The following is a 14,535-nucleotide window of genomic DNA, read 5'->3' as shown; positions in this document are numbered from 1 at the left end:
TATATAAATAGGAACAGTTATAACCTATTGTCCAAAATTTACAAAGAGATAGAATTACCCCAAATGGAGGATATGAAGAGGAAGCAGTGGCTGGAGCAACACCCACTGTGGGAGGTGGTATCCCTGAAGATGAAGGTGGGAATAAACCCAAGGCATTCAGATTTAGCCCTGGAATTAAATGTGCTTGAAGCTGGAATAATATGGAAGATCATTAGTTCAGCAACATAATTAAAAATAATTACTATCTTAAATAAAGGATTCTTTCTTGCTTAGAAGTCAAAATGTAAATAATTTAAATGGAGTGAAATTTCATGTAGATAATTAATTTAAAAATTAATATAATCTTGTATCAACATCTAACAATATATATACTATTTTGTCAGAACCAATTACTGATTGATTCTATGAAATAATGTAACATATTAATGAAATATTTCCATTAAATTCCTATTGTACATTTTAATCTGCATGTTTAGCCTTCACAGATAATTAAATACACAAAGAAAGATTATTACAATATTCACTAAGGAGAAATAAAAATTGTCTTCTTAAAAGAGTTGAAATTATCATGAAATCACCTTGGGCTGAAATTTTCTGCTTATTATGCCTTTCAATATAATGGCTTACAGCACTTTTCAATCACAATGATCAAGAGAGAATGAATGCACTTGCAACTGGATTACCTAACAAACTACTCTGGACCATTAGCAAAGTATCATAATCAATACATCAATGTGACCCATTCCAAGAGTTATATCTTTTTTTCTGATTCAGGTATTAGCCTGAAAAGGGCATGCCTTTAAAGAAAAGCTGCACTCATATGCACACGTGTTCGAATAGCATCTTTCAAATTATTTTCAAAGACCCCAAGTACCCTAATAATGTAATCAGGAATATATAGAACTTTACTTTTAAAACAGAAGTAAGCAGCCAAGGCTTTTCTAAGATGATTCATTGGGATTCTCTAACTGCGACTAGGAATAACAGGATGGTTTCTATTTGGATTTCATCTATATGTATGCCTTATTAGATTTTCTCAGTAGAAAGGACAAAATACAAACTTTTTTTTCCTGAAATTGATTTAGCTCTAATACTAAAAGGGAGGGAGGGAGGGAGGGAGGGAGGGAGGGAGGGAGGGAGGGAGAGAGAGAGAGAGAGAGAGAGAGAGAGAGAGAGAGAGAGAGAGAGAGAGAATTTACATTCATAAGAAATTCACTTACATTCATAGCAGCAATATCATTTTCATAGGACTCCCTGATTTTCTTCATTATTTCCTCCTCAGCTTTGGCACATGTATCAATACTGCCTTTAACTGTAATGGTTCGTTCTGGGTTATATAGTGTCAAGTCCTGCAATCTTCATAGCAAAAAGGGGTGAACTGATATGCATGTAATAGCTAATATATAAAGCTGAAACTGAAAATAATTATTCTTCAAATAAACTTAAGTATTTATAATTCTTCAGATAAACTGTAGACAAAATCTTAGAATATATAGACCCTAGATGTATCATTAGTAACTCAGGTCCAAGAATGCCTGACCATCAGCCAATCCATTTTCATGAGTGATATAGTCAACTAGAATAGTCAACTAGAATGCCAGTCATTTAACAAAATATGGTTTGTTAGTGCAGTAATGTGGAGACATGGATTGGTTGAGAAGACAAGCATATAGTAGGCAAGAAGCTAGTAAGATGTAGCCTCCCTTTTAATGTCTTCTACCTTCAGAAGATAATGTTCAACAATTTTCTACTCTTCTAAATCTGATTATTTAAGTGATTGTTGTATTCATGCATATTAAAAACCTCATATTTAACATGTCACCACGTTGTTCAGTGTTTAACATTTTAAGCTATATGTACCATTATAGCTGTTTCAAGGACAAAGGGCTTCGCTGTTCAATTCATGTTACTGATGTGAACAATTTATTGCAAAATTGAACAAATCCAAAAATGAATACAATTACAAAAAAATCAAAATATGAGTCTTTTGACAATAAAACACACTAGGATAAAATTACTTTTGCTTTCACAAATATATGGAATCCTAATCATGTTCCATCTAACATGCAAACACAGACATACACATATAATAATTATTAAAATAGACTGGAGACAAAATATATCTTAACTACAACATACTGGCCAATTCAAATGATACCGTACTACCTGTTACAACTTTTCCATTTAAAAAAAAACAAAAAAACCTCCCTCACAAAAGTGAGGATCAATTGTTCTCTGTGCTACTGACTTAAAAGATGGGAGAAAACTTGAGACTCCCCTGGATTTCCAGATGCAGACCTTTAAAATGTATAGTTTAAATCATTTCAGCATCCCTGTGGAGTTTACCACCGAATACTGGACTTACTGCAGAATGTGTCATGGAGAGTTCTTCCTCCCATGTACTTGGAAGCAAAGCTGATCTTACTAGATTTCCTGCCTCAGGAGGTGGGAGGGAGTTCCCACCCAGTTTGAGAGCTGTAGTCCATTGGGTGCCATAAAAAAAATTAAGAAAACTGCACTGAAGTGTTTTCTTTTATTATCCGACAACTCCAACAAAGAAACATACGAGGAACAATGCAGAGAAATGGAGAACAAAACAAAAGAAATTTTATTTAATTTTTTTTATTCTGAGGGGCATAGGGAGCTGTGGTAAAGGAATATCTCTTAATAATTTGCAGTAGCCCCCAAAACTGTGATTGATGAAAATAGGTTCATGTCCTTTCTTTCAAAAAGGTTGGAAAACACTGCCCCTTAACTCATGTATCAGTGTCTACTGCTAGAACTTGCTACAGAATTATGTACAGCTGGGTGAAAGGATTTGAGAAACATCTGAATACAGTAATGGCCTTACATGTATACCCTAAAGCAGGGGTCCCCAACCACCGGGCCGCGGACCGGTACCGGGCCGTGGAGCACTCTCTACCGGGCCGCAAAGAATTTTTTTTTAAAAAATGGCGGCTTTCTTCACCTTCGGTGAATGCTGCTGGGATCGGGGATCAAGGACACAAATGAAAGAAGGGGAGGGAGGAAGCAACCGAAGCCTGTCCTTCTCTCTGGGTCAGCTCTCTCAGTCGCTCTCTCGCTCCTCCACCAGCCCAGGAAGAAACTGCTTCAAAGAAGCAGGGGGGCTTTCCTGTCGCTGCAGCGCTCCGAAGCGCCTGCGTTTCTCCCCACCCCACCCGTCCGCCCTCCCGCCCGCCCGCGCTGGGTTCAACCCAGTGCTCCGTTCTGCCTGCCTGCCTGCCTGCCTGCCTTCGTTAATGGTTGAATCGAAACAGCTTCGGCTGAGTAAAAGAGGCGAATAGTTATTATTCTCAGCCAAGCTGCTCCCAAACAACCAGAAACTAAGGCAGGCAGGCAGAACGGGACACTGTGGATTGCGAAGCGCGCGCTGGTGGGGGTGAAACGGGTGCTTCGGAATAGCTGCGGCGACAGGAAAAGCCCCCCTTCTCTTCTCTCTCCCCCCGTCCTTGCAAAAATTTTCTGCTTGAAACCGGTCCCTGGTACAAAAAAGGTTGGGGACCACTGCCCTAAAGGATAATGCATTGATGTCTCAGACATCCACCCTTAAGACATGGATGTTTGTAGATACTTTTAGTTCAAATTATTCTTTACTGGTGAGTACAATGTCATTCCTGACTCACAACAAAATGAAACCGACAATTACGTAAAACAATATATCCCCATCCCACCCCAATAGTTTGGATTCTTGTATAAGAATCCAATTTTTCTTCTTTCAAGTATCAAAACAGAAGCAAGAGAGACAGTTAATACCCAGAAGAGCACATCATTTTAACATAAAATATGAACAGATGTTTCTGAACAACTATTTTATTTTTAGGTTACTTACACTTGTAAAACAATGTATCTTTTTGCATCTGTAAAAAAAAAAAGCAGATTCCATCTCCAATTCTATGAGCCAATGCAACTATGTCAAGACACCAACCCCCAGGCAACTTAAGAACAAAGTGACTACATTGCTGATATGAAATCTCAGTACCATAAACTCTAGTAACATATGCAACGTTCAGGCAACAGCCATTTCTCTGAAACACAATTACACTAGGAAATCTGAAGAATCCCTACTGGCAAACATAAAGTACTATTCCCTGTGGGCTGCCAGCAACCTCTGACATTCTTTTCCTCGGACTTAAACCATGAATACCCAATGAAACAGAGCTATTAGAGAAGTGTTTGACCTTCCGTGATCCTTTTCACATTCGAATTGGAGGCATTCAAGTAGATTTTTGTTGCCTTGGTAGCTGTCTATTTCCTCAGAAGGAAACACTCTACACCTAACCCAAACAAGAAATGCAGCATTCCTTCTCTGCCTATTCCCAGTGCTGAGAAAAACTGTTCCACAAACTATTCGTTTTTTTGAGAGAGAATAAATCTTTTAATTGCAGGGTAAGCACGTCAGGAATGGGGGAAGATCCTCTCAAAATCAGATGCAGAACTCTGGGTAGAATGAGATCTCTCTTCATAATGAGTAAAATACGTAACAGATACAATACTTCTATTGATAGTTTTGTATTGTGAGATCATGATAACATTGCAGGCATTTCACTACACATGGGCTTATAGCTGAGAAAGTAACACTATGGGGTCTTTCAAACTGGTACCAAACACTTATCTAGTGAGCTTTCTAGAATCTGGAAATATGCTACATTGAGGGATTAAGACTTCTTTTAAAAAAAAAACAAGATACGAATCTGGAAAATAAAGATGAAATCTCATTCATCGGCTCCATTCTAATATGACTCAGAAATTACAATGCCTGAAAGGTGATTATGAAATTTGAGTCATAGTCAAACTGAGTCAAAGTTCACTAACACAGAAGAAAAACAGCAGCTGTTATTTTCCCTAACATGAGATTTATGTAAAAGAATACCACCAATTACTGTAACTTCATAGTGGTGGATAAAAAAACAAACACAGCACTGAAATAAAAATATTTAAGAGATAATAAATTATGTTAAAATAGTAAACAATTACAAATATAGATGCATATGACATGGAAAAAAATGTTTTGTGAATAAAACAGTTTTGACATTTGGTCAGTTCATTTGTTCAATACTATTTGGTTTTGGGCTTCAGCTAAGACAAATTCTGGCGTGATGAATAAGATAAGGCCTTGTCCTGCTTTCCACCTCATCTTCGTCAACATAGTCTGTGCACCAGCCCACCCTCTAATTTTGCTAGCTCCTTTCTTTTCCATCGCCACCAACATGCTTTAAATAAAATGTGGTTTACCTAACAGGCTTATTTGCTCCTTACTCCTTTTTCTTTCTTTCTCCTTAACTACCAATATAGGACACTCCTGAGCTTGCTTTTTCTGTCCTCTTATTTCTGGGCATCCAAACTGGCCATTCCACGGCTCAAATTTTTTGCATAGCCTAAATTAAAAAGCTGCTTGAAACCTGACCTTTATTTGCCCTAAGAAAAATCTAATAATTAAGGAGCAGCTGAGAGTCTCAGTCCCAATGTCACAAACTTTTTGGGAAAGCAGTGAAGGACAGTATTTTGCCAAGGGCCCTACTGTGCAGCTCCCAAGTAAAATAGAGTAGCAAGGCAGTTTGTGCAACAGAGCTTTTGTGAAGCCCATCTTTCAGTGCTTCCCCCATTCAGTGCTTCCCCCATAAGGAGCCAGGGATGCCTCCACTTCTTTTTTCACTGATTCCCTCCTGTCCAAATACACCATCTCCTGTGGTCTGCCAAAAAGGAAACCTCCATTTGCCTCACTCTCTCCTGCACCAAAGTCACTTTAGTGCTTGCCTGGTCTTTTCCCCCTTCCACATACCAACCACAACTCCTATTCTCCATTTGTCCACCTGGAAAAGAAACGCCTATCAAACCATTTCTTTGGGCAATGCCCCCACCCAATTTTCTGAAAATGCTGAGTGCACTTCAGGCTACTGACAGATTGATTTCGATATGCATTCCCCCCATTGTGCACCTGCTTACACTCTTCTAATTCATTTCTTTCCAAAGACTATACAAACTTATAAATACAAACTTATAAATTATCTGTGGGGCCAATTATTCTAAAGGACAGGAAAATAATTAGAAGGCAAACAAAAGCTAAGGTTTCTTGTCATTTTCAAGACAGAAAGCAAAATGGGGTATGTGATCTCTCACTTAGTAACTGCTTCACTTAGTGATTGGGTTGTCAATTCCAACTGTATTTGCTAATGAGGCAACCTATACCTTTATCTCTGATAACCAGCTAAAAGCAGGTTGTCAAGAAATTGTCAAATTCTTCTTTGAACCTGTATGTGTTTTGCCTGTTTATCTTTCTTCAAAAGATCCAAATTAAAAGAAACAGGGTCAAAAATATGTAGGTGCAATATTTTGCCCCTTTTATCACTACCATGAAAGCTCAGAAGTGAGCTCTGTTCACATTCACTTCTGATTTTTATACCACTTTCCATCACACTAGTTTCTTTTCATTTCCCTCAATTTCATGGAAACTCAGGAACTGCTTGGAATGAGAAACTAGGAAGACGCCTTATGGACCCACTCTATCCAGCACATTTTTGTCCTTCTTCTCTAGCCTACAGAAACTGGCCTAGATAAGCAATGGAACTTTCTGCCAGTGGCCAGGAAAATTTCCAAGTGCTTTCTGGAATCCTTCTAAATCTATTTGCAGTAGTAGACTATTCTAAAGGGCCTGGCTTCCATGCAGAAGTCCTGATCTTTTCATCTGTAATTTGATGAGGAAGTGATCTGACCACGGATGTCAGTATCGTTCATCTTGAGATAACATCTCATCTGCTCTGAAGTAAAGACCAGCTCCATTGTGCCTTGTCATGTGTTCCAGGGATGCAATTGCTTGCAATAAACCCCATGATCCCTATGAATTCACTATGAATTCACAAGAACCTTCCTTGGAACAGGGAAATTGAAGTAACCCAAGATTAAAAACTTCAGGAAATCAAAACTAGTGCAAAGAACTTCCATATTAACAGAAGCAGTAATGGAAAATATGGAATTTGATAATATACAAATGAGTATGTCATGAAATTCTACTCAAATTTAGATGCAATAGAATGCACTGCATTGAAAACATATCTCTTGGGAATTCTGTAACATTTTTCAAATGCAATATATTGAATTGCATACCTGAGAAACACTATATATATATGTATGCATGCATGCATGCATGCATACATACATACATATATATATATATAATCATAATCTTTATTTGCATTTTTGTGCATAAGATAGGTTTATGGTGTAACGTGATGTTTCTATGCAAATAAAATATATTGATTATTGCGTAGATATAACCTAATGGAATTAGCAACTCTGTGAATGCAGTTAATATTTTTTTTTTTTCTAAAAGCCTGCAGGCAGTTAGTAGATCTAACAAGTATAGCATTTTAGGATAGATTTGTTACATACTTCCATAAAAGACCAAATACTTACGGAGATATTGTGATTTTTGTGTCGGTATCCTGTTCAATTTTTTTCAAATTCCGTCCCTCTTTACCAATGAGTCGACCAACAAAATTATTATGTGCCAGTATCTTCAAGGGAACGTCGTCTGTGCTGTAAACATTCCAGACAGGTGTATAAATGAAAGTCCCATAATTTAGCAAGCTCAAATTAAGAAACAGTCATTTTTTTCATGATCAAGTTTATAAGTTTATTATATAATCAAGAAATTCTCAAACTATCCTGGAAAATTAAATTTGCTCAAGAATAAAAGTTGAAGCTTTAAGCCCATCATTTCCAAATTGTTTTGAATATATTTACCTTTATACCGTGTTTCTCATATAATAAAGCTGGGTCTTATTTTTTTTTGAGCCCTGAAAAAATGGCTAGGCCGTCTTTTCGGGGATGACTTAATTCCCCCCCCTTGCATCTTCGGGTGGGTGGGCGGTGACGGCTTGGATGTTGACCTCGGCGTTGGTGGGGCACTTCGTATCGGGGTCAACACAGGCAGCACCATATCCAGGTGTGCAACAAAAGTACTTCCTAACGGCAAGGCCCCCCACCATTCCCCCCCATTTTGCATGTTTTAATATAGACCTTAATTTGGGGGGAGGGGCTTAATTTCATTTCATGCCTATAAAACATGCTGGGACTTCCTATTGGGGGAGGCCGTATTGTTGGAGAAACAGGGTATAAGTATGTCCACAATGGAAGCAGAATTTTCATGTCTATCTTTATTGTGTACTGATTTAATTCTGTATAAACAGTTGTTGTTAGATATGGGAATAACTGTTAAAGATGCCATTGTAGTTTATGAGGACAATCAAGCAGCCATAAGATTGGCTACAAATATTGCTGTAAAGACTAGATCTAAGCACACTGACCTTAGATATTTGAATGTTAGACAATCTGTAAAAAAATGGTCTGATAAGATTGGTTTATTGCATAACTGAAGAAAATTTTGCAGATGGATTTACAAAAGCCCCAGGTGCAGTAAAGCACAAGGGACATTGTGAAAACTATGGGTTGAAATTGTAAATAGATATATATATATTATTATATTAACCAAAAGGGGAGAATGTTAGGGATAACATTGGTTACCTAACTTAGTTTGGGTAGAATAATATATAAACTATGTTAGTGAGTTTAAGTGTATGTATCACTTTAAACTGTAAACCAAGTATTTTGGGTGCGGTTGTAAAATCACCATAGGAGGGAGCAAGAGAGCCCACTGTTTGCTCGGCTTTTACTGGAATGCTGACAATGAAGGATTGATGGTGATAAACTGCGTGTTTGCTGAAAGAAGAAAAGGGGTTTGATTTTTCTTCATATCTCTGACTGCAAAAGAGATATATCACTGGACTGATTGATTGTAAGTTTAATGAACTCTTTTTCGACACTGGACTTTGCAAACTGAATAACCCCCGGACTGACTGAACTTAGTGTATGACATATGGACTATTTGACTATGCTATAACTCTTGCTGGAATAAAAACTATTTAACTTGCACAGTGTATCTGTCTTACTGAGTGTAAGCTACTACAACGTTTTATCTCACATATCTGCCTGTCTGCTAGACTGCCATTGCACGTTCTGCTAGGGTGTATATCCCTAACACTAAATATGAGTTGCCAGCCTCCTGAATTTTGATCATGTGTCCGTGGGGATGCTACAACAGTTGTAAATGTAAAAAAGGGTAATAAGTCACTTTTTTCAGAGCCTAAATGAACTGTTGTGAGTTCATTTACTTACTAAAGGTCACTTTAGTCACTAAAAGAACTGTTGTAAGTTGAGGACCACTTATACTTAACTATGGCAAACATATACAAAGGAATATTAGGTCTTAATCCTGTCCTGTCCTATTCCTGAAGGAAGCTTGGCTTTCTTCCCAAGTCCCTCCAGCCCGAACCCGAAGGGGCCACCGGGAGAAGCCGCCCGAGACAGTGATAGCGCCCACCCAGCGTCCTCCTCCGAGCTGAGCCGTGCCGAGTCAGCACCTCTGCCTGATGCCCATTCCGCTGCAGCATTTGGAGCTGCCGGCGCATTTGGAGATGCCTGAAACCGAGTGTCTCTGTTGGGCTCCGGTTGCAGGGAGGAGCCCTGGCTGGCCGCACATGGCTGCGCCAAACGCCACGGCATTGCTCTAAACGCCACGGCAGCAAGGAAGAAGGGAAAGCAACGATGGCGGAAGGTCTCCCGATACGAAGTGTCCCACCAACGCCGAGGTCAACATCCAAGCTGTCGCTGCCCGCCCACCCGAGGGTGCAAGGGGAGGGAATTAAGTCACCCCTGAAAAGACGACCTCACCGTTTTTTCGGGGGTCAAAAAAAAATAAGGTCCGGCCTTATTTTGTGAGAAACACGGTATGTTGCTGTCTAATTGACCTCCAACCAATCAGTGTTTTACCTAATAGTATAGCCATGCCTGAAGTTGATTTCCTAGTTTTTATATCTGTTGCAAAACTTGCATCAGCATATGCACTTAAAATCAAATCATCTTTTGGCTCTAAATACAATGCATAGTGCATTGTCTTTTTAAGATACCTTAATATACGCTTTAGCGCTTGCCAGTGACGTTCATTTGGTTCAGCATTAAATCTCGCCAATTGATTAACGCCATAAGCAATATCTGGCCTTGACCAATTACTTATATATGATAAACTACCTATTAATGACTGATAAATAGTCTTATCAAATTTTGAACTTTGAGCATCAGTACGACAAAAATCCTGACTCATTGGAGTTTTTGCCGGTTTACAAAGTTCCATTTTATACATTTTTAGCAATTGGTAAATTTTATCTTCTTGTGATATCTTAAAGCCACTATTGGTTTTGTTTATTGTCAATCCTAAATACTGTCTTATCTCTCCTAAATGCTATAATGATATTATCTCAGTAGCTTCATCATTAGTCTTCGTTATTAAAGCAATATCATCTGTAAACAACAATAATAATGACACTATTCCATTTGTCTCTCTCTTGAATAAACATGGATCAGCTAAACCTGCTTTAAATCCTATATTGTTTAACTCATTTACAATATATTGGTTCCATTCATAACCAGATTGTTTCAATCCATAGAGACTCTTTTTCAGTTTCCAACAGTCATTATTATTTTTATTATCTTTAATACCTACTGGTTTTCTTAAATATATAGTGTGCTGCAATGGTGCATGCAGATAGGCAGTTTCTACATCTAAATGATTTATAATATAATTTTTCTTAGCTGCCCACACTAAAGCTGCTCTCAAGGTTATTGCTTTTAAATTTGGTGCAAATACTTCATCATAATCACATGCAGTTTGATTAAATCCTTGAGCTACCAACCTAGCCTTATGGGTAACAGTCCCATTTTACCAGTTTTTAACTTAAATATCCATTTGCAACCAATGGACTTTTCACCTGGAGGTAATTTGGTATTTTCATATACTTTCATTTCCTTTAATGAATTTAATTCCTTTTCCATTGCCTTTTGCCAATTCTCCTGATCCTTTGCAGGATACATCCTTAGTTCTTCAACACTAGTTGGAACTTTACTAACTTGGCAAACTACACTTGCTTGATACCTATCAGGTGGTCTGATTACACGTGTAGAACGTGTAGATATTACAGGGCTTACAGGTGGACTTACATGTTCTACCTGTTCCTGATTATCTATTTCTTCCTGTTCTGGTATTTCTTCCTGTTCTGGTCCTATATGCTCTTCTTTTACTTCCTCTTTAATTGTACTCTTCTTATTACTGATTTTTTCTGGTCTTTTGTAGGGTTCTATAATTACTTCCTTATTTGAATCTTGCTCCAGTTTTTCCCATCCTACATGTTCTAGGAATTGTGCACTAGCGCTACAGTAAACTCTAGATGTACCTTTTTCCCAGAATCTGTATGATTTGTGATTAGATTCATAACCTACAAAGAATAACCTTTTAGCCCTATGTTGCCCTTTCTTTCTCAGTTGTGTAGGGATATGCACCCATGCTGGTGCTCCAAATTTGTGCATGTAGCTTAAGTCAGGTTTTCTGTCATGCCACCTTGTGAATGGTAATTCACCAGTTGTTGAATTAACAACATTATTCATTATATGATTACCACACATTATTGCTTCTCCCCACAAAGTTTCAGGTAATCCTGAATCTGACATCATAGTTCGAGCCATTGCTTGTAATGTTTGGCCTCGTCTCTCAATAAAGGCATTATGTTGTGGCCTATATGGTGCAGACTTTTTATGTTCAACACCTGCCATTTTCAGTTTATTTTTGAATTTATTGTTTGTAAATTCCGTACCATTATCAGTGATAAGAGTTATTAATTTCCTTTTAGTTTTTCTTTCAGCGAATTTAAGCCAATTAAAGAAATTTTGATATGTTTCCGTTTTGCTTTTCATTAGATAACAGAAACCATATCTGGAATAATGGTCCATTATACTTAGTATATATCGAGCACCTCCCACACTTGGTTTTTAGGACCTATAATATCAGCAAATACTACCTCTAGAGGCTCTTTTGTTTTAAATCCATTAACTCTATTTGCTGGTATCACCTTGCTTTTCTCTTGACTACAAGAATTGCAGTGCAAATACTTACTGCAAGGTTTCAGTTTTATACCCTTAGATAATTCTACCGTTTGTTTAAGCATTTTAAAATTTATATGCCCTAAACGTCTGTGTAACAGATGTATGCACTCATTATGAGGTTTAACATTATTATAAACTGTGTTAGCCACCTCTAAATTATCATTTAACACATACAATTCACCTTTTAAAGTTGCAGTCACTCTTTTACCTTCTTTTTCAATTATGCAATTGTCTCCCCTAAAGGTAATTACATAACCTAGTTTAACCAAAACTCTAACCGAAAGCAAATTAAACTTAAGCTGTGGTACATATAACATTTTTACATTTTCTTTTATGCAAGAACAATATGCTATACCTTGACCTTTAGCCTTACGTTTCCATCCATTAGCTAACGATATTTGCTGTGAACTCATGGACATCTTAACAAATCTTTTCTTATCTTTCGTTATGCAGTGCGATGCTCCACTATCTACCACCCATAAATTACTATTCACAGTTTCGTTGCTATACATGGCTAACTCTATGCATTCTTTATCCCTTTGATGCATTTTAGCATTCTGGCTGGCTTTTTGGCTTTTTGCTTTCTTGAATCTAGCCAAATGTCCTTTTCCTCCACAATTAAAACATTTTCTAATTGTATACGCTGACGAAGATATTTTTTTCTTCTTCACATTGTGGTTGTTCCCTTCTGAGTTGATCCCTTTCAAGCCTTCTCCTGGCTTCTTCAATTAATCTGCCAGTAATGTCAGTTAATGTAAGATTATCTTTTGGCAGAACTTCAAGTGAAGTTACGAAGTCATCGTAGCTCTCGTCTAAAGAAGACAAAATTATATAAACTTGGTGTAGCACTGTGAAGATAAGTTCCTTTTCATGCAGTTCTTGAAAAATTCTCTTCATAGAGTTTATATGATTCAGCATGTCTCCATTCTTTTGAAGATGTGTTCTAAACAGCTTCCGTGTAAGATTTATATGTGCTCCTACGCTGTCTCGAACATAAATCTTCTTTAAATTCTCCCAACATTTCACAGCTGTTTCTTCTCCATGAATATGGACACGCTGTTGGTCAGAAAGTGTCAGTCCTATTATACAGAGAGCTTGCTCATTCTTCACTTCATATTCTTGTATTTTCTGGGCATCATTCTCATCCTCCGGATCCCATGCATCTACCTCTGGTGGGTTTTGAATTATATTCCACAAACCTTCTCTTCGTAGAAGTAGGCTGCATTTCATAGACCATGAAACATAGTTTGTTCCATCCAGTTTGGATATTAGAGACAAACTTTGTAAATTGACTTGTACCATCTTTATCTGGATATGAAAACTATAATTAATAAAACACAGCTGTCTGTTTACAGTATTGTGTAACTACACAAACTCTCACTTTAAATAAGCCTGTAATATCCTGGTTAGTCTGACTATGCACTTGGGCCCGTAACCAGTGTTAGGGATATACACCCTAGCAGAACGTGCAACGGCAGTCTAGCAGACAGGCAGATATGTGAGATAAAACATTGTAGTAGCTTACACTCAGTAAGACAGATACACTGTGCAAGTTAAATAGTTTTTATTCCAGCAAGAGTTATAGCATAGTCAAATAGTCCATATGTCATACACTAAGTTCAGTCAGTCCGGGGGTTATTCAGTTTGCAAAGTCCAGTGTCGAAAAAGAGTTCATTAAACTTACAATCAATCAGTCCAGTGATATATCTCTTTTGCAGTCAGAGATATGAAGAAAAATCAAACCCCTTTTCTTCTTTCAGCAAACACGCAGTTTATCACCATCAATCCTTCATTGTCAGCATTCCAGTAAAAGCCAAGCAAACAGTGAGCTCTCTTGCTCCCTCCTATGGTGATTTTACAACCGCACCCAAAATACTTGGTTTACAGTTTAAAGTGATACATACACTTAAACTCACTAACATAGTTTATATATTATTCTACCCAAACTAAGTTAGGCAACCAATGTTATCCCTAACATTTAAGACAGTTGCAGTGTCCTGGGGTCATGTGATCCTTTTTGCGACCTTTTGACGAGCAAAGTCAAAGAGGAAACCAGAGTCACTTAACAACAGTGTGACTAACTTAACAACTGAAGTTATTCACTTAACAACTGTGGCAAGGAGAGTTGTAAAATGGGGAAAACTCAATAAACAAATGTTTCACTTAGCAACATAAATTTCGGGCTCAATGATGGACATAACTCGAGGGTTACCTGTATTTGAGACACACACAAGAAGGTAGACTTACTAAAACACCTGTACTCACTATTTAGTGTCTTGAGCTTCCTTTTCCATTATTTCCATGATAATTTTACAAGCAGTTGAGCATCCTTCTGGAGTAGAATGGATTGTAATTGGTTTTTCAGCAGCTCCTGCATTTTCTTTACGATGAATATCAATCCTGAAAAGAGAAAAAAAAATCTAAAAATATTTGTGATTTTCAAAATCCGAGTCCTTGAAAATAAACCAATAGAACCAAATTCAAACGTCATACTGACAGATTAATGCCTTTTCATTAATACCATGA

General features: G+C 37.6%; 1 protein-coding gene across 2 annotated transcripts in view; it reads right to left on the bottom strand.

The window, feature by feature from the left end:
• The window catches only part of IGF2BP3 (insulin like growth factor 2 mRNA binding protein 3), a 77,776-nt gene that overhangs the window by 16,196 nt on the left and 47,045 nt on the right, over positions 1 to 14,535 (bottom strand). For both annotated transcript variants that reach the window (XM_087946410.1, XM_087946411.1), the window contains 4 exons: positions 14,275 to 14,409; positions 7,432 to 7,554; positions 1,221 to 1,356; positions 59 to 190 (listed from right to left, as the gene is read on the bottom strand). In XM_087946410.1, coding sequence (XP_087802536.1) covers positions 59 to 190; positions 1,221 to 1,356; positions 7,432 to 7,554; positions 14,275 to 14,409 — 526 coding nt within the window. The remainder of the gene's footprint in view (positions 1 to 58; positions 191 to 1,220; positions 1,357 to 7,431; positions 7,555 to 14,274; positions 14,410 to 14,535) is intronic.

This window comes from Notechis scutatus, chromosome Z, assembly GCF_049901735.1.
Source record: "Notechis scutatus isolate UNSWTSFEM ecotype Mainland chromosome Z, rNotScu1.2, whole genome shotgun sequence".
Classification (NCBI taxonomy): domain Eukaryota; kingdom Metazoa; phylum Chordata; class Lepidosauria; order Squamata; family Elapidae; genus Notechis; species Notechis scutatus.
Note: the sequence above shows the minus strand (reverse complement) of the source record. Positions and strands in the feature narration are given on the sequence as shown.